The sequence below is a fragment of the Acomys russatus genome, chromosome 11 (genome assembly GCF_903995435.1).
Source record: "Acomys russatus chromosome 11, mAcoRus1.1, whole genome shotgun sequence".
Taxonomy (NCBI): domain Eukaryota; kingdom Metazoa; phylum Chordata; class Mammalia; order Rodentia; family Muridae; genus Acomys; species Acomys russatus.
In genome coordinates this window covers 36,314,585-36,335,021 of record NC_067147.1, presented here as the reverse complement: position 1 = coordinate 36,335,021, position 20,437 = coordinate 36,314,585, and the positions used below count along the sequence as shown (strand labels likewise).

Sequence of the window (20,437 nt, the reverse complement as noted above, 5' to 3'; positions counted from 1 at the left end):
ATCCAAATAACAGCTGGTCAACAAAAATAGTACTTTATCAAGGGCAAACAAAATATACAGGCTTCACAGTTTATGTCTACATAAAGTAAAACAAGCCAGGCATGATGGCATACACCTTTAATTCCAGCACTCAGGAGGCAGAGGCAGGCGGATCTCTGAGTTTGAGGCCAGCCTGGTCTACAAAGTGAGTCTAGGACAGCCAAGGCTACACAGAGAAACCCTGTCTCGAAAAACAAGAAACCAAACAAAACAAAAAAAGTAAAACAAAGGAGGGAGGGGACAAAAAACACATTTAAAAATGCTAAACATTTTCATTTTAGACAGAAAAGTATAGGATTTAAGTGGCCCTCTGACAACACTAAGACCAGGCCCTAATGCTCTGATCTGATTATCTTGCTTGGTAAAACTGGCTTCTCAAATTCTCGCTGTTTTTAAACAGCTTTAAGAAGGACTTAATTCTAGGTCTACAGATAGAAATATTTTATTGCAGAAATTTGGGGTAAGGATTTGTTTTAAGCTACTACTTGGATTAAGTACTGACACCATGAATGGACCCTGATAAAAACATACTATGGGAAATATATACTCACTAGCCCACCCCCTACCCCGCCCTGCAACATTTTATAATTCCATTTAGGCAACTAGAGACTCTGTTCCTACAGAACAATGTTTACAAGAGTAGTATTAAATAGTCAGCCAATGGTATGTGGCTACAGAATTATTTTTACACACACAAGATAGATAGATACTCTAACACCTACATAGAAAAGTTATTTCCACTGGGAAGCCAGCAAAATTAAGTAAATAAATCTTGAAAAAGAAAAAGAATGCAAAGGGGACTGGGGATTTAGCTCAATGGTAGCACACTTGCATAGCAAGTATAAGGTCCTAGGTTCAGAACTCAGCACCTGCCTCCTGGAGGCCGGGGGGAAGGCAGTTTAAACAAACAAACAAAAAGGTAAGATTGTTTTTTAATGCTTGCCATGCCTACCACCTTTGGCAAAATTTTAACAAGTAATCATGGAAGATTATCTCTGGACACTAAAAAGACTTCAATCTAAGAAACCTAATAGAAGTTTTGATCTTGGGATGGCAAGATGGCTCAGCTGTTAAGGGTACTTGTCACCAAACCTTAAGAACTGAGTTCAATACCAGAGCCTACACGGTAAAGACAGACTCAACTACGCGATGCACAGTATGAATGAGCACACATACAACTCATATACATAAAATAAAAAGATGTTACTAAAAATAATTTTTCAAGCTTTTATCATTTACGTTCTTCTTGCTGTATGTAGTTTATTATATATATGTATAATGATGTAAACGTATATGCAAAAAAAAGCATTAAGTAAGTTTTTACCATTTCAAGATTTAATCAATTAAAATATTGTTACCTGACTGGCTAAGACGATCATGGGCCATAATTTCCAGTAGATTTTGTCCATTTTCTCCTTTTATTAATTTAACCTTTGGTCTTGGAACCTGACAATTTTAGAACAGAAAGAACATAATTCAATGATATCCATATTTCCAACAGCCAGATGTTCCTTTCTATACTACTTTAAAATAATGGCCAGTTAATGATTAAATTTGATTGGAAAACAGCTGCCAAGCAAAAAATTTAAGCAATCTATTAAAAAAAAAAAAAAAAATACAGCCAGGCATGGTGGTACACGCCTTTAATCCCAGCACTTGGGAGGCAGAGGCAGGCGGATCACAGTGAGTTCAAGGCCAGCCTGGTCTACAAAGTGAGTCCAGGACAGCCAAGGCTATACAGAGAAACCCTGTCCCAACCACCCCCCAACAAAAAAAGACAAAGATGTTTTGTTTTTCTTGAGACAGGGTTTTTTCTCTGTGTAGTTCTGACTTTCCTGGAACTCACTTTGTAGACCAGGCTGGCCTCAAACTCAAGAGATCCACCTGCCTCTGCCTCCCAAGTTCCGGGACTAAAGGTGTGCACCATCACTGCCCAGCACAAAGACCATTTTTATTAGAGTGTAGTAGGTAACATAAGAGTTCAAGGGCTACCTGGGCTATCCATGGACTTCTAAGCAAATCATGGGCATAAAAGACCTTGTCAAATACCTAACAACCCAATGAACATGGATCAGTGGATTTGGTGCCTAACTGGAGCCTTCAACCCCATGGGCATTCATGGTATTGGAAGGTACTCTTCATACTACCAAAGGAAAAAGATAAAGACCAATGCAGTCACAAACTCTTCATTCTACAATGGTGACCTACCTGCAAGATCCACTTGTATAGTCAGGCATGATTTTACATGCCTTTAATCCCAGCACTCAGGAGGCAGAGACAGACACATTATCTGTGAGTTTAAGGCCAGCTGTCTACAAATCAAGTCCAGGACAGCCAGGACTAAAAATAAAACCCATCCTGGGGTGGGGGCGGGGGGAGAGAAATGCACTGTACAATGGTGGAAGAAAGCTTGTGGGAGTAACCCACCAATAGCTGATCTGACTCCACTTCATGAGATGCTGCCCGGGTGGCCAAGAACCTGAGACTAAATAGGCCAATGACCTATGAAAAAAACCAAATACTACTGTTCTGCTAAAGGTATGTTGTGATAAAATGACTCCTAACAACATTCTGATATACTCATAGAGCCTTACGTGGCTAAACTTACATCAGAGAAGCTGTCTCCTGCACCAGATGGAATAAATATAGAGACCTATAGCCAGACAATATGCAGGGGATGAAAGAACTAGGAAAACCCAGCCCTGAAAAAAAAAGTCTCCATCAAATCCCTCCCCTCAGAGCTCAGGGAACTCTGCAGAAAAGGTGGCAAAAAGAGTGTTAAGAGCCAGATATGATGAAAGCAATCGAGGCTGTAACAGGGCTGGTGCACATATGAACTCAGAGACTGACACGTGCACAGTGCCTGTATGAGTCTGCACCGCATGGGGTGGTGGGCAAACATCCCATCCTCAAGCCAGAAACTACCTCCAACTGACTGCCACTTGCAAATGAAAAACTAAACTTCTTCCAGGAACTCTCACTGGAGGAATAAGCCACTCTTAATAGTAGGCCCAATACCCAGCTGTAGGCATAGGAACGAACATCTTTGAAAGCTCTTTGTCTCATAATGTTAAGTCAAGAAAGCTTTTTATTTGTTTCTTTTTTCTCCCTTACAGGTCCTTTCCACATATACTATGGCTTCCAGTTTGGGACTTTTATAAGACTACCTAAGTATGCAAACATGTATGCCTTTCTTGTGCTTTTTCTTTAGCTCTTTTTTGTTTGGTTTTTTCATATTCCAATTTGTTTGGGTTTGTTTTATCTATTATTCCTTAGATGCCTGTTTGCTTTCTATTAAAGACATTGTGTGGATAAAAATGGAAAGGGAAATAGGAACTTGGAGGAGTAGGGGGAAGGGAAACTGTAATCAGAATGTATTGTATGAAAAATCCTTTCCAGGTGAACTGGCCCTGCCCTGATGACATGTAGTGGGAGAGTGGGCCCTGCCCTGATAACATGTAGCAGGAGAGCGGGCCCTGCCCTGATGACATGTAGCGGGAGAGCGGGCCCTGATCCAGGACTCTGAGATGACCTCACCCCAACATCTACCCCATGTATGACCTGCTGGAACACAGGAAGAGGCCGGACCTGTAGATTCAAAGATTAAGAATCTCCTTGACACACAGCAACACCGAGATATCCGACAGCAGTGAGGATCCGGTAACAATAGTGTAGGCCTCCAACCAGACCCATGACTCGGAGCAATGAACATTTGAGAGTAAACATATGTGGACAAAAGACTATATACTGCATGGTACAACTTCTGTGACAGGATTTTTTTGTCTGTTTTATTTTACTGGAGGAGAGGTGGGGGATTTTGGTGTATGACATGTAAATCATAGACATTCAATAAAAACAAAACAAGAAAAATATTTTCAATAAAAGAAAAAAAAAAGAAGCTGTCAAAAGAAACAGATGGAGAAGAGGGAGGGGAGGAAGGAGTGGGACGAAGAAGACAGGAGCAGAAGGAGGAGAGGAGGAGGAGAGATACAAAGGAAAGGGGACGAAAGAGGGAGAAGGGAGTGAGAAGGGGACATTATCTGGCTCATATATAACTTTGAGTCAAACTTAACTCATATTTACAATTTCATCTTTAGGGGCTGGAGAGACGGTTCAACAGTTAAAGCACTGGCTGCTGTTTCAGAGAACATGTTCAATTTTCAGCACCCACATAGCCGCTCACAACTGTCTGCAGCTCTAGTTCCAAGGGATCCAACACCCTCATACAGACATACATGTAAGCAAAACACTAATGCACGTGAAATAAAAATAATTCATAATAAAATAAATATCAAAGGCTTCAAAATGATATCCAGATAACTAAGCCCAATACAGACTATCCACAAGAATACATCAATACACCTGTCTCACCAGCCTAAACTCTACGTACACCTTGTTACAGGTAATTATACACTGAAATACCTCTATGAGAAACAATAAAGTCTTCAAGTGACAACTGCACTGAAACTGAAATGCTTACCTGAAATGCTATAAGATAGCACAATGCAGCCAGCTCAGAAAGAGCTCGCCACTGGATGTCACTATGCTGGCCCATCTTCAAAAGCAGAGAGCCAACATGCATGTAGAAATGTCCTTTTGTTTCTAGAAAAGTAGCTGACAGCTCATCATTTCCACCCACAGAAGATTTGACAGACTGAAGAGCACTATCAAAACTGTAAAATTAAAAGAGTAAACAGGTACTCCAAACCTACCATACTGTAACTAATCAGTTTCATTATTTAATTCAAAACAAAATTACTAAGTCCTGTTTTAAATTTCATTTTCCATTTATTTTTATTCACAGATGAAGCACACTAGTGGTTAATCACAGATCACACACTAATGAGAATTTTCATCTAGCAGCTACAATACAAAGAAAACAAACCCTAAAAGGATATCATACTCCAAAATAGCTATTAATCACAAAAAATATACGAATAAAATAAAATTGATAAAATGAGAATATTCAATAGTAAATGAGGACAAGACACAGCTCAGAAATCTTTATTTTATATTCTAATCAACATTTTAAAATCAGTACCTAGAAGCCTTTTACTGTGTGAAGGATTATTTTAAAGCAGCTTATCTTAAGAAATCAGAACAACAGATTTTCTGGCAAGTAAGGCCTGAGGATTTCTATGGGTTCTCAAAGTCCTAAGTGAATTCTCTGAGGTTAAACCTATTTTTGTATTACTACTAAGAAGCAAGTAAAGCTTTGACCTTTATATTTTTACTCACAAATATAAATGAATTTTTCAAAGACTTCAAAATATGAAAGAACATAGTTGAGAACCTAGTTGTGCACAATTATGATATTAGATTACAATTTGTAAAACAATGCCTCATTTCTCAAAACTTTGTTGTTTAAGAAACTCCTTTATTTTTCATAAACAGTGTTATTATTGTTATGGGCTTATTTGTTTCAATGCATTAGGTATTTTTCAACAATCCCTTCCTGTAGGGGGTTTGTTTCTTGTTTTCTTGGCTTTTCAAGACTGGGTTTCTCTATGTAGTCTTGGATATCCTGGAACTCACTCTGTTAACCAGGCTGGCTTCAAACTCAAAGACATCTGCCTGCCTCTGCCTCTTGAGTGATGGGACTAAAGGCATGTAACATGTGACATCATGGCCCAGCCAATCCCTTCTTTCAAAGTCAAGCAGTAGCCCATAAACCCCTATCAGCTCCTGTCCTTATACAAATTCAAGTTATGTTTTTGTAATCTGAAATTTGGTGGAAGGTTGGATTAATCGTTATATTTTAATTACTTTGTTTCTAAGCCAAAACAATGTTTTCCGAAGGAATAGTGATGCTAAATGCTTATACTAGCAAACTGAACCTGGTCACTGAACAATAAAGAATTTTCTTACATGGTTTTTACCCAAAATTATATTAAAAATAAAATGAGATAGCCAGAAAACTCATTTTGATGTCATACTATTAAGTTGCAGGTCTAATTTTAAAAGGCGAGCTGTAAGACTCTTTTAGGGATGGCAATACAGCCAAGAGGGCAGTAAAGGCATGCACAGCCGACCCTAATGAGTTCATTCCCCAGGACCCACAAAATGAAAGGACAGAAATCCTGAAAGTTATCTTCTGACCTCTACACCTGCACCATAGCATGTGACACCACATACATAAAGAATATAATTTAAAAACTACAAAGAGAATTCTCTAAAAGTAAGTTGTATACAATTACATAAAAATTCCCATAATAGGGCTGGAAATGGCTCGGAGGTTAAGAGCACTGTCTGTTCTTCTAAAGCCCCTGAGTTCAATTCCCAGCAACCACATGGTGGCTCACAATCATCTACAATGAGATCTGGTGCCCTCATCTCATGGGCAGACACACATTTAGGCAGAATACAGTATGAATAATAAATAAATAAATCTTTTTTAAAATTCCCATAATAGTAGCAAAAATAATATTCCTCCAAGTTTTTTATTATATGAACTATAGATAAATTAGATGAATGCTAATAATGTAAAAAAACCTATACCAATTATTGAAGAAAAGAAAATCTGCCCTTTGGATAAGTGTGCTCATGTGCACACTTCCGCTCTCAACATCAACCTACCTTTCCAGGAGCTCCCTACTTTCTTGCACGTCTCTGGTGGAAAGTGTAAGAAGCATAAGGTTGGCATACGCTAGAAGCAAGTCTTTATTGGTTGCTCTCCACGTACTTTTATCAGAATCCAAACACTGCAGAGACTCCAGATAGTCCTATGGTTTTTAAGAAAAACACATTAAATTATAAAACAGATTTTGAGGAACTGACCATTATACATTGTATACATTGTATACATTATACAACGGTCAGTTTGTATTCCTACAAACTCCTTGGCCCATTCTTATTCGAACAGCGAGAAAAATGAGTGGTTTTGTACTAGTCTTAAAAATAAAAATACCAAATGCGCATACACATACAGAGCAAATTATAGATGTGTGAAAATTAATTTTTACACTAAACTTATAAAAATATCAGTCACACAGACAAAGAAACACACTAAATTTATTTTCTCAAACTGTCCATTTAAATTGGGCTTGGCAATTTATTGCTGTGCTATATCAATGAAAGAAATTTAAATGTTGGAAAACACGGTAGAGAACTAGCTTTCACCTACCTTAAGAGTCTGTACAACACATGAATTCCATTCTAAACTTGAACGTAAAGCTATGTTCCTCTCTGCCTCATGGCAGTGTGCCACAGCATCCTTCAGTCTTTTATTTGAACGATAAAGTTCTACTAGTCGGATATTCACATGGACATCATCAGGTCTTGCATAAAGTTCTGACTGAATCAGGTCAAAAAGTTTATTCCATCCATCTTCACCTTTACAATCTAAAAGCTGCTCCTATTTGGGAGAAAAAGTGCTAAATGTTAAGTAATACTTATCTAACTTTAAATAAGCCATTGGCCATGTACAACCTTCCGCGATGACTAGCTCTAGAAAGGTAAGAACCACCCTACATATATTATTAGCTCCTTTCAAGTTATTTCCAGGTGTTAACAACTTAATGTGCCTCAAAAACACTAAACCTTCCAGTAACGATCTGTATTTCATTTCCTAAGCTCCTCCATCAATCTCTCTCCTTCTGAGTCATTTCCAAAACCTTACATTTGGCTTTTTTGGGGGGGCAGGAGGTTGAGACAGGGTTTCTCTGTGTAGCCTTGACTGTCCTGGACTTACTTTGTAGACCAGGCTGGCCTCAAACTCACAGCCTCTGCCTCCCAAGTGCTGGGATTAAAGGCCACCACTGCCTGGTACATTCGGCTGCTTATCTGCAAAAAGCAGCCCTGACCTTTGATTATATGTGATAAACTAAATGAAAGTAAATAAGTTGTTTTAAGGGAACATTATGGTATCCCGTTCAATATAAATAAAAAGTGTTATAACTTTTAAAGAAACATGTATACGCTGGGCATATTAGCATATACTTTTAATTCAAGTACTTGGGAAGCAGAGGTAGGCAGATCTGAGTTTGAGGCCAGCCTGGTCTACAGAGTGAGTCCCAGGACAGCCAGGGCTACACAGAGAAAGCCTGTCTTGGGGAAAACAAATTTAAAAGAATAGCATAAAAAGAACTAGATGAATAGACATACAGTTCTTTTAATCTTATACATCTGTAGCAATGTATGCATATATCTATATACGAAATATTTTCTCCAAGAGTTATTTAGTGAACTGTGTTTTAGTCAGGAAAGAATAACGAGTACTACCTGTAATCACAGTGCTCTGGAGGCTAAGGCAGGATGACCGTAAGTTTGGGCCAGTCTAGGATACATAAGCAGAACTCTCAAAAACAAGCAAACAAGGGGCTGGAGAGACGGCTCAGATGTTAAGAGCACTGACTGCTCTTCCAAAGGTCCTGAGTTCAATTCCCAGCAACCACATGGTGGCTCATAACCATCTATTGTGAGATCTGGTGCCCTCTTCTGGCCTGAAAGCACACATGCAGGTAGATGCTGTATAAATAATAAATAAATCCTAAAACAAACAAAAAAACCCAAACAAATAAATATAATAATCAAAGCTGGGTATGATAACGCTCTCTTATAATCCCAGAACTAGAGGCCAGCCTGGACTTCCCTCAAACAAACCACACAAACAAATAAAGTATGAATTTAGTAATCCCAGAACTCAGGAGACAGAAGCAGGTGGACCTCTGAGTTCCAAGGCCAGCCTGGTCTACACAGCAAGTTTCAGGCCAGCCAGGACTAAAACAAAGAAACCCTGTCTTAAAAAAACAAAACAAACAAACAAACAAAAATAAAAGAAAGAAGCCTCAAAGTTTCCAATTTTTTAAAAACGCTTTTTCTGTTATCTAAGATAGGTCTCATTATGTAGCCCTGGATGGCTTTCAACTTGTTATGTTATACCAGGCTGGACTTGGATACCTTCCTCTGCTTCCCAAGTGCTAGAACTAAAGCAATGCACTACCATGACAGGCTAGAACACATTTCGTCATAAGAGTTCTAAGCTTAGCCGGGCGTGGTGGCGCACGCCTTTAATCCCAGCACTCGGGAGGCAGAGGCAGGCAGATCGCTGTGAGTTCGAGGCCAGCCTGGTCTACAAAGTGAGTCCAGGATGGCCAAGGCTACACAGAGAAACCCTGTCTCGAAAAACCAAAAAAAAAAAAAAAAAAAAAAAAAAAAGAGTTCTAAGCTTTTGAGCTGTGATAATTAACTAATGAAGAAAAAAAATTTTTTTAAAGATTTATTCATTATTTATTAAGTACACAGGTTTTTTTGTTGTTGTGTTTTCTTTTGTTTTGTTTTGGTTTTGCCTGAATATAAACCTGCATGCCAGAAGAGGGGACCAGATCTTCTTATAGATAGTTGTGAGCCACCATGTGGTTGCTGGGAATTGAACTCAGGACCTTTGGAAGAGCAGCCAGTGCTCTTAACCTCTGAGCTATCTCTCTAACCCCAAAGAAAAAAAATTTTATGCCAGACAGAGCTTCATTTACACCTTATCTACACGCACGCACGCACGCACGCAGCTTACCTCCACTGATCAGAAAAATGATACAATCTACCATACCAACTACTTGTTACAAACAATGAAACCATAAAATCGCTAAAATATTATTCCAGAAGAATAACAGAGATATCATTTGTAAAGTATTATACTGTCTAGTAAGACAACACTCAGAAATGTTCCTTAAACATTTTAAAAGAAAGCATGTGTGTGCTCCTCTGTTAAGTTTGCTATTGAGAAGTATTTAAACTTCAAAATACTAAAAATGATTGTATCTTAGTTTTCTCTGTTTATATATTGGTTTGAAGCTTTACCTTCAGCTTATAAATGGCAGGACTTCCTGGAAAAAGTTTGGCTGCTCTTTCAACCCAGTATTTGGCTCTTCCATCGGTCACATCATTTTTACAAAGCAATTCTGCAATCTTCAACACAAGATCTTTTTGTGTTGGGTTTAATTCCACTGAACGCTGATATCAGGAAAATATCAAAAACAAAAATTTTAAATTGCATACATGTATACATACGTACAATCGTCAAAAATTACCATATTAAATATTATCTTCCTATTTTTCAAAGTCTTAAAATTATGTATGTGCACACACACACACATGAATGTAGGTATACAAAGAGGCCTAAAGAGGGTTGTGTAGGCTGTCCCATGTGGGTGCTAGGAACCAAACTCAAAAGAGTGAGTAGTATACACTCTTAATCGGAGCCACCTGTCCAGCCTCTAAAATTCCTATTCCTAAACGATGTTATTTTAAAGCTGTTAAAGCATCAATATTTTTTGTGGAGCAGGTGTGGTATCCCACACCTTTCATCTCAGCACTCAGGAGGCAGAGGCAGGACAATCTGCGAGTTGAAGGCCAGCCTGATCTACATAGAAAATTCAATTCTAGGACTATTCAAGATGCCCTCAAAAACAAAACAAACAAAAACATTTTTTATGAAAAAAATATCAAATTTTGTGTTGCTTAGTAAAATTTTAAAAGAATGAATTATCTCTGGCCATTTTTGGCTTTTTCTTAAGCTATATTTTTATGTATCCTGTAGGTGCTTCTGTACCATGGCACACCAGTCAAGGTCATAGGACAACTCCCTCTTTCCATCCTGTAGTTTGCAGGAATCAAATTCAGATGGTCAGGCTTAGTGGCAGGTCCCTTCATCAGCTGGGCCATCTCACCAGTCTAGACTTAAAATTTTATGAGTTTGTTTTTGCTTTTGCTTTTTTGGTTTTCAGTACAGAGTTTCTCTGTGTAGCTTTGGCTGTCCTGGACTCACTTTGTAGACCAGGCTGGCCTTGAACTCACACAATCCAGCTGCCTCTGGCCTCCCAAGAGCTGGGATTAAAGGTGTGCACCACCATGCCTGGCAAACTTTTGTTTTAAATATTCAAAATCTTAAATATGTTCCAAAAAAGGGTTTATCTTTGTTTAGTTTTTGCTGTCTTAGAACTCACTTTGTAGACCAAGCTGGCCTCGAACTCACAGAGATCCACCTGCCTCTGCCTCCCAAGGGCTGGAAATAAAGGGGCACTCTACCACTGCCTACTTCAAACTAACTCTTAGTAGTATTAATGCTTATTTTCACTACATTGATAAAATTCCTATGAATTATTTATTACTTATCATGGACATTACCTGTAAGGTTGTGCAAAGGTTTTTACATACATAAAAAAATGTATACGGGTTTTCAGCCTGCATGTTTATCTGTGCACATGTGTGCCATAGAGGCCACAAGATGGCATATTCCTTTGAACTGGAACTACAAATGATTGTGAACCACCATGTAGGTGCTGGGAACGAAACCCAGCTCCTCTGGAAGAGCAACCTATACTCTTAACTGCTGAGCCATCACTGCCACCTCACATAGGTTGTATCATAATTACCTATAATTGCCCATAATTACCTTATAACATTCGACAGCTTTGTCTGTATTTTCTTCTACTTCATAAAGAAGACCCAAAAATCTGTGGGCTTTAGGGTCCCTCTCTTGCACATTAATATATGTAGAAATGTATCTGTTTTAAAATACAAAAATAATAAATTAAACATGTAATTGTACTGTGCATATTAAAATAATCTAAAATAAAAAAATAACTTCAGATTAATTACATTTATAACTACACTTAAATACTGACTGAAGAGTATATCCTGAACCAGGCAGCCATCCAATTATTTTATTGTAATTTAATTACTGGCTATCATTACTTATTTAACATGGAGTCCAAAAATATTCATTGTAAAGTATCTAATAATCATACAGTGATAACAACATATTTACTCATTTTACTATTTATTCAAGATTTATTTACTTTAACTGCCAGCATATAAGTATGTGTGCCACAATGGTACCTGGTATCTATGGAGCTTGAATTACAGGGATTTATAAGCCACTATGTCCTCTGTAAGAGCAACTGAGCACTCTTAACCACTAAACCATCTCTCCAGTCCCTCATTTTAATACAAAGTGCTACATTTGCCAAATGATTTTTATACCGTTACCTACAAGACATGAACATGTAAGTTATTTGTCTTCGTGATCACATTTAGTAAAGCACTAAAGAGTTTTGCATAAAAATAAGCAAAATGATTAACCTACAATAAATTTTTACAGTGAGAATATGTAAAATGCTAAAGACCAATTTCCCAAACTAAGAGAATATATTTACCTTTTAAACAAGAAAATATTTTAGTGCCATACACGGCTAAATTTGAACAGAAAAGTTACCTAATTACCAAACAAAACTAATTCTCTCTTTTTTTTTTTCCCATCCTCTGCTTAGGTGGGAATGTGTATACTGTACAGTATACATGGAAATCAAAGGACAATTTGCAGTAGTTGGTTTTCTCCTTCTACCATATGGGTCTCAGGGGTCCAGCTTAGGTCAGCAGATGAGTGGTGAGCACCTTTATCCACTAACCCATCTCACCAGCCTCTCGTTTCTATTTCTTTTATCAAACAATATTAAATCAGTTATCCTCTAGGTTCAGTAATTATTTAAGAGAAACAGACCAAAGTCCAAAACTAAGGAAGCAAAGGACAATAGTTAACAACCTCAGTGCTGCAGATAGCAGATCTCCATTTCCCTTTCCATTAGAGGGGAGGGGTTGCTAGTGATTAGATCCAGAGTCCCTAATCATACATACTCATCAAAGAGATAAGTAACTAAATGTGACTCTAAAGAACTGCCCTTGTAAAACCAGTGTCACAGCGTTTCTCACTAGCAGTCCCCTCTTCCTATCACTGAGTAGGGAAATTAGATCCAGCAAGTCTCTTGCTGTAAGGATTAAGACAGCAAACACCTACTGAGCTATTCCCTGTGTCTGTTGCTTCTCTCCAGCTAACTGAAGCACCATATATCCAACCAGGAAGAACTTACATATAAGAATGATCGCTTTCATTCTACCCAAGGATAATTTGAGAAAAAGCATCTTAAGCCAAATAATTTCTGTACTAGATATAAACAGAAAAAAAAATCCAGTAAGACATGCTCATTAGAGGTTCAGTCTAACAAATATCTAAAAGCAATAAACCCCTTATTCAAGGATTTACTTTAAGTAGAATGTGTCTTTTAGCAGTTTTTCTTATTTCAAGGATGAAAAATAAAAACACATTTCCAGTCTGGCACTTACTTTTTAGCAAGATCATATTCTTTAGCTTCATAGTACAGCTTTGCAAAATAGAATCCTTTCATTGACTTCTAAAAAAAAAATTGAGTGGTTTTATTATTCCCATTTTAAAATACTGTACTTTTCAAAGGACCAAAAAAAACCAAACCAAAACAAAACAAAAAAACAGCCTAACAAGCTTGATATTTTTTCATATAAAATGTAAATATGTTGCCTGAAAATACATGTATGTTCTAAAAGTTAGTGCTTCCAAATTTTATAATTCATATTATAAAAATCAAATTCAAGAATAGTTAAAACAGCAGACATCAGAAGTTATAATTTAAGGCAGGTAACCTAGTTCACACCTGTAGTCCTAAGCACTCAGGAGGCAGAAGCAAAAGGATCACAAGTTCAAGGCCATCCTAAGCTCAAAACCAGCTTGAGCTACAACACACACACACACACACACACACACACACACACACACACAGAAAATGAAAAAAAATTTTACTCAGACAAGCTATGGATAACCTTAGCCATGTGTTAGCCAGCATGCTTTGTACTGCTTTACTACACTTAAGTACATAGAAACCAGCTTTTCTGGGGAAAGGGACATACACCAGAAATCACTCCTTTCCTACTATGTGTAAGAAAGAAGCATTCTTGGGAAAACATTTTAGAACCATTAAGGTACTGGACATTCCCTGGTCCATGTACTATTTTGGGAAGGGATGGGGTCGAGACAGGGTTTCTCTGTGTAGCCCTGGCTGTCGTGGACTCACTTTGTAGATCAGGCTAGCCTCAAACTCAGAGATCCATGTACATTTGCCTCCCAAGTACTGGAATTTACAAACATGTACTACATTTTCTTTTGAAATAAGTCTGAATTCTTCACTTAAATCTATTTCATACCCTCAATGCCAAGATTATGATCCAGGGGTGGATAAATAGCTGAGCGGCTAAGGGGAGTACCCACATGACAGCTGACAACCATCTGTAACTGCAAACCTCCATACACATCAAGCATGCAAGTGGTACACAGATTTACATACAGGCAAGTCACACATATACATGAAAAGAAATAAAAAACTAAAAGTTGCCAATGGCTTTGGATACTCAAGTATTTACAAGGACTTGAAGGGGAGAAGAGGCAATCTTTTTCTGAGTTACTCCTGTTTCGGTGAAAGATAATTTTCCCAATCTTTGGGCTGTTGCTAATAGAACTGGTTCAATACTCATGAAACCTACTAGAGTTACTCTGCTTCCAACAAGCTGTTTTAGCAATCATCCTTCAAAAAGGAGGGTTGAGAACTAAAGTGAGATAGCTGGTGTCTGAGCCGATGAACCTAAACCATTATCTATCAGGACATCCTAGCTGAAGGCTTCAAAGAACACCTAGAGTACCGGCTCAGCACTGTTTCAGAGAGCCAGTCTCCCGGTGTCTTTTGACTCACACGAGACACTCCCAGTGTGACTACCACAACACTATGCTTACAGCCTTAACAGCAGTGACTGGAAGTCCTGACCATCCGTACTGTTTTTGTACTTATTGATCTATTCCTTCAACTGTAGGGCACACTTAGGTAGGACCCTGGTATCTGGATTACAACCATGGAACCCCAGATAGTAGGTACTCAATGTATATTGAAGTACACATAAATCTGCATTGTCATGACCTCCTTGGGATTAACTTCAGAGTTCAAACAATATAAAAATTCACTCTTTTCCATAAAGTTTGTATCCATTTGTACAGCAATTTGTTTCTTTTCCATTTCTTTAATCTCTGAAAATTTAGTATGAGGAAAAGGGGTCACTAAAGCAAGACTGATTTCTTAAACGATGAAAATGCTTTTTTTGTTTTTTTCCTTTTTCTTCTGTTTACTCTTTGGTTATATGCTAAGAAAGGCCATTCTTAGTTGAGAGCCCTAAATTTTTCATCCCTGTATTCTTTCAGTTTCTCTGAAATTACTTTGAAATCCAACACTTATTGTTCTTAGTAGTATACACTGGAGCCTTTGCTTCTAAAAAGTCATTAACCAACTATCAATTTTCAAGCAATACCTAGTAAATAACCCATTAAACAACCAATCCTTTTTTTCCATATTTTGGAAAGGAACAAAATTTTCATGTGTAACAGAATCTGTTTTTGTTTTTTGTTTGTTTTGTTTTTTGAGACAAGGTTTCCCTGTGTAGCCTTGGCTGTCCTGGACTTGCTTTGTAAACCAGGCTGGCCTCGAACTCAGAGTGATCTGCCTGCCTCTGCCTCCCAAGGGCTGGGATTAAAGGTGTGTGCCACCACTGCCTGGCTTCTGTTTTTGTTTTTAAGCCATGTTCAAACTCTAGCACAAAATGACCTGACATGCTACTGTAGCCCAGGCTGCAAATGAACTCACAATGATGTTCCTAGGCCAGCCTCCAAAGTGCTGGGATTACAAGTATGAGCTACTATGCCCAGGTTTTTTGTATTGCAGTCTTAATTTATTAATACCTTTCTGCTACCCAACTTTACAAATGAGCACATTTACAAGATCAAATTTGAAAACTGAGTATGACAAGACAGTAGCAAGTTTACTTTCAACTATTTTTTTAAATTTGCTTATTCATTTTATATGTATGAATGTTTCCTCTGCATGAAGGCTATATATACACCCCGTACATGTCTGATGCTGGAGGTAGGAAAAGGTTGTCATACCCCCTGAAATTGAATTATAATTATGAGCCACCATGTGGGTGCTGAGAACTGAACTGGGGTCCTCTGAAAGAGTGATTAAGTGCTCTTAACCTCTAGGCCATCTCTCCAGCCCCTTAAATTCTTAGCTAAGTCAGACTTATAATTTGGTATTATCTTAGTTGCTTGAAAAGCACATTAACTATGCAATCAATGTATATGTGTGACTGGGAGTGCTTTTGCAAGTTCACTAGAAGGACGAGGAGATACATCATTAAAATAAGTCTGTAAACTACATGAGCATAATATTTAAGATAACTGGGGCTGGAGAGAGGGCTCAACGGTTAAGAGCGCTGCCTGTTCAAATGACCTCAGTTTGATTCCCAGCACCCACATTGCTGCTCACAACCACCTGCAACTCCAGTCCCAGGGGATCTGACAGATTCTTCTGACCTTCTCAAACATAGACATGTATGTAAGCAAAACACCCATACACATAAAAATAAATTTACATTTTTTTAAAGGTTGAAGATAAGGGTTGGAGAGATGGCTCAGGTTAAGAGCACTGGCTGCTCTTTCGGAGAGGTCCCGAGTTCAATTCCCAGCAACCACATGGTGGCTCACAACCATCTATAATGTGATCTGATGTCCTCTTCTGGCGAGCAGGCCTATATGTAGGCAAAACACTGTATACATAATAAATAAATCCTTAAAAAAAGATTGAAGATAATTAGATCTAGCAACATGGCTTCAGGGGGTAATACGACATCAAGCCTAAAGCTCTAAATTCGATACTTAGGCCTCACATTTTAGAAGAGAACCAGTACTAGCAAACTTTCCATTAACTTCCACATGTGTACTTACATGTACATACATACATGCATACACACACACTTGTGATCACAAAATAAAATGCAGTAAGACAATAAACTAAGATATTAAAGCATTGGTAAAAGCATGGAGAAACTGAAGACACGTAAGTTGACAGCAGGAATATAAGAAAGTACAGTCACTACAGGAATACCAATTAACATATAGCCCAATAATTATTCTTGGTGTAACTCAAGGGAATTAAGAACAAGCACTCAAATAGTTTTACATCAATGTTTGCTGCACTATAGTAGGCAAAAGATATAAACAACCAAAGAATCAAGAGTGAATGAATAAACAAAATAATACACATAGACAATTATTCAGCCATTAAAAAGGAATAAGACCTCCCCCCAACACCACACACGCACAGAAAACAACAACAACAACAAACCGGCTTTAATCCCAGCATTCAGGAGGCAGAGGCAGGTTGTTCTCTGAATGAGGCCAACCTGGTCTCCAGAGCTAGTTCCAGGGCAGCCAGGGCTACAGAGAAATCCTGTCTCAAAAAACTAATTAAAAAGAAAAAAAAGAATAAGACTGCTAACATCTGCTACAATATGGATGACCTTAAAAATATACTAGGTAAAATGTACTAGACACAAAACAACAAATATAAGATCCTACAAACATGAAAAATTGAAAATAACCAAATTCACAAAATACAGAAAGAGGTCACGAGGAGCACAGAAAATTTCTTAGTGGTTACAGAATTTGCTTGGCATAAATTTTTTTTTTAAATACAAAAGGTTTGGAAATAAGGGTTATGGTTGAACAACATACTATGAATGTTAATACCACACAAATGAAACTAGTTAAAATGAAATTTTCCATATAGTTGTCACTATCCAAGTCAATAGAAACCAACTCAAACTAATTTTTGATAATATATACGTACACACACACTTACACATATATGTGAGTATATATGTTGTTAGCAGGGTGTGGTGGCATAGCACTCAGGAAGAGACAGTTCTCTGAGAGTTTCGAGACCAGCCTGGTCTACAGAGTTCTGGGACAGCCAGAGCCACATAACAGAGACCCTGTCTCAAAAACAAAACAAAACAAAACAAAAAAATCTGGATTGAATATTGACTATGTAGGGACTTTATTTGGTTGTCATTACCCTAACATAATTAAACAACTATTTGCACACTTACACAGTATTAGGTTCTCCTACTGAAGTATACCTTATCTGAAATGTTTGACATTTTTAGATTTCACGGTTTTTGGGGTTTTTTGAGTTTCATTTTTCAGATTTTTAAATATTTTCAAATCTAGTCTTATATACAAGAATCAAGTCTGTATATAAATCATTTGTTTAGTGTACAACTTATACACAAAAATTTGAAGTATTCCATGATTCATTTTTGTACCCTGGCATTTTATTTGGATCCATCAGAGGAAACTCAATGTAAAATTTCCCACTTGTGGCATACCAGCACTAAATGAACACGAGACTTTTTAAATTTTTTTTTAAACAATCTTTTTTTTTTTTTTTAAGATTTATTTATTTATGATGTATAGAGCATTCTGCCTGCAGTCCAGAAGAGATGGTTGTGAGCCACCATGTGGTTGCTGGGAATTGAACTCATGACCTTTGGAAGAGCAGTCAGTGCTCTTAACCTCTGAGCCATCTCTCCAGCCCCGAACGCTACACTTTTAAAATCACTTTGGAATTCTAATTGGGGGGGGGGGAGCTTTTCTGGACCCATAAAAGCTAAAAAAAGACGGGGGCTGGAGAGGTGGCTCAGTGGTTAAGAGGATTGTCTGCTTTTCCAGAGGTTCTGAGTTCAATTCCCAGCAACTACATGGTGGCTCACAGCCATCTGTAATATGATCTAATGTCCTCTTCTGACTTGCTCATATACAATAAATAAAATCTCAAAAAAAAAAAAAAAGACTTTAAGGCAGGCAACAAAAAAGTATATCATTTTACATAAGGGACTTACTTGTACGACCATGGAATTTTGGTGTACACATGGTCGGCCATAAAACCCTTAGTGATAACTCTTACTTTTCATAATTTAAAAAACAATATACAAATGAATTGTGCATTTGTAGTACATAAATTGAAGACCTGGCTCTCTGTATCTCAAGATTTGCCCTAAATTAACATAGATCATACTTGTTAATACTAGCAACGTCAAAATTCCGTTTTATTGATGAATAGCCTATACTGTACCAAACTCCAGTTTACAAATGGCAGAACTTAAGATTGTTCAACACCCCCCAATTTTTTTTTTACTCTAGATCCTCTGTACATCCTTTTCCACCAGCAAACATTCTTGAAGAACACAAAATAAATTTAACATATTAATGATCTCAAAAATTAAAAAAAAAAAAAAAACTGAAAACCACTGACCGAACACGTTACGCAAAAAACAAAAACGTTAGCAATGTTAAGGCATAGCAACTACTGCCTGTAAGAAATTTACAATCACCTGACCTTTCCCGCTTTAAATACAAAACTTAGAACAACCGAAGAATAGCTCCCAGAAGGTTTTGGGGAAGGGATGTTAAGGAGTGCCAACAGAACAGAAGACTCAAATTAGGGGCCGCCCGCGTCCTGTGTGCTGACGCGCCCTTGCGAGTGTGGCTGTTCCAGCACCGTCCCCGGAGCCACCCACACAACGGTGGAAGCCCACCGCCGAGAGGCGACAGCGTCCCGCGGAGACACCGCCTCCGGCGCCCGGCCTAGCCCTCCCGGAGCCCCAGGGCGCCCGCGCTCCTCCTCCGGCCGGCGTGCCGTGCCGAGGCCGGTGAGGCCAGGCCCGAGTGAGCCCGCCATGAAGAGGAAACGCTGGCGGCCGCAGTCCCCACGCCTCCGGTGCTCAGCAGCGCCACGACGCCCGCGGCCGCCTCCACTCAAGCGGGAGCCGAGGCCGCCGGGAGCCATGACGCCGGCGCACACCGCCGGCCCGGCCAGCCCTGCCTCACCTCTCGGGGCGACGGGGCGGAGCCCTGCACCGAGGCGATGTACCGCTCCACCTCGGCCTTGCTGCGCCTCATCGCGCCGCCGACCAGGCTCCCCGCGAGCGGGAGGCCAGCCCCGGGGCCTACAGCGGCTGCGGTCTCCAGGAGGTGAGCGCCGAACGCCCGTGACGCAGCTCCGTTGCGAGCGGGTGGGGGGGCGGTGCGTGCGGCGCGCGTCATCATTGCGCGCCACGCTGCGGCCCTGACGCGCTTGCTCCGGGCCTCCGCCTTCGGACCACGTTACCGCTTTTTTTTCTTTTTTCTTTTTCCCCCTTCCCCCTCTTTTCAAACGAATGTGACTAACTCCCTTACTCAGAAAATCTTTATATATTTCACTAGTGGTACGTCACAAAGTATACCCAAAGTGCAGTGCTGCCCTAAGAATCCGACCGTTTCGGTGCTCCATCTGGTCAAAGTTTAAAAGTTGATTTCCTTTTTAAAGAGACAGACTTCATTGGCTCCGGTTTCAGTCGAATAATGGCTAACATTTGACAGTGACTTTCTGCTCGCATAAACCAGAGTGGAAATATGAGCCTTACATGGTGAGACGCATTCTGGCCTAGGGTAGTTGACGCTAAGGACGGAGAAGGAAGTGGTGGCTTTCCTAACAGAAACGGGCATCACGAGGTTTCTGAGGAATGCTTAATTTAGGTTTCTGTTTCCTGGGTAAGAATCCGGACGGTCCGGGCTGGAGAGATGGCTCAGTGGTTAAGGGCACTGAATGCTTCTCCAAAGGACCCGGCCAGCACCCACATGGCAGCTCACAACTGTCTGTGACGCTAAAGAGCT

General features: G+C 39.1%; 1 protein-coding gene across 3 annotated transcripts in view; it reads right to left on the bottom strand.

Annotated features, from left to right (window-relative positions):
- Ranbp2 (RAN binding protein 2) overlaps nucleotides 1-19,805 on the bottom strand; it is a 531,879-nt gene extending 512,074 nt beyond the window's left edge. For 2 of the 3 annotated variants that reach the window (XM_051153073.1, XM_051153074.1), the window contains exons 1-8: nucleotides 19,613-19,804; nucleotides 13,156-13,223; nucleotides 11,429-11,540; nucleotides 9,835-9,987; nucleotides 7,163-7,393; nucleotides 6,616-6,761; nucleotides 4,520-4,712; nucleotides 1,398-1,485 (exon numbers count right to left, since the gene is read on the bottom strand). In XM_051153073.1, the coding sequence (XP_051009030.1) occupies nucleotides 1,398-1,485; nucleotides 4,520-4,712; nucleotides 6,616-6,761; nucleotides 7,163-7,393; nucleotides 9,835-9,987; nucleotides 11,429-11,540; nucleotides 13,156-13,223; nucleotides 19,613-19,684 (1,063 nt within the window). In that variant the 5' untranslated portion in view covers nucleotides 19,685-19,804. Of the gene's footprint in view, nucleotides 1-1,397; nucleotides 1,486-4,519; nucleotides 4,713-6,615; nucleotides 6,762-7,162; nucleotides 7,394-9,834; nucleotides 9,988-11,428; nucleotides 11,541-13,155; nucleotides 13,224-19,612 lie in introns of all 3 variants that reach the window. The other variant, XM_051153075.1, reaches the window with a different exon arrangement.
- Between the last annotated feature and the right edge of the window lie 632 nt (nucleotides 19,806-20,437).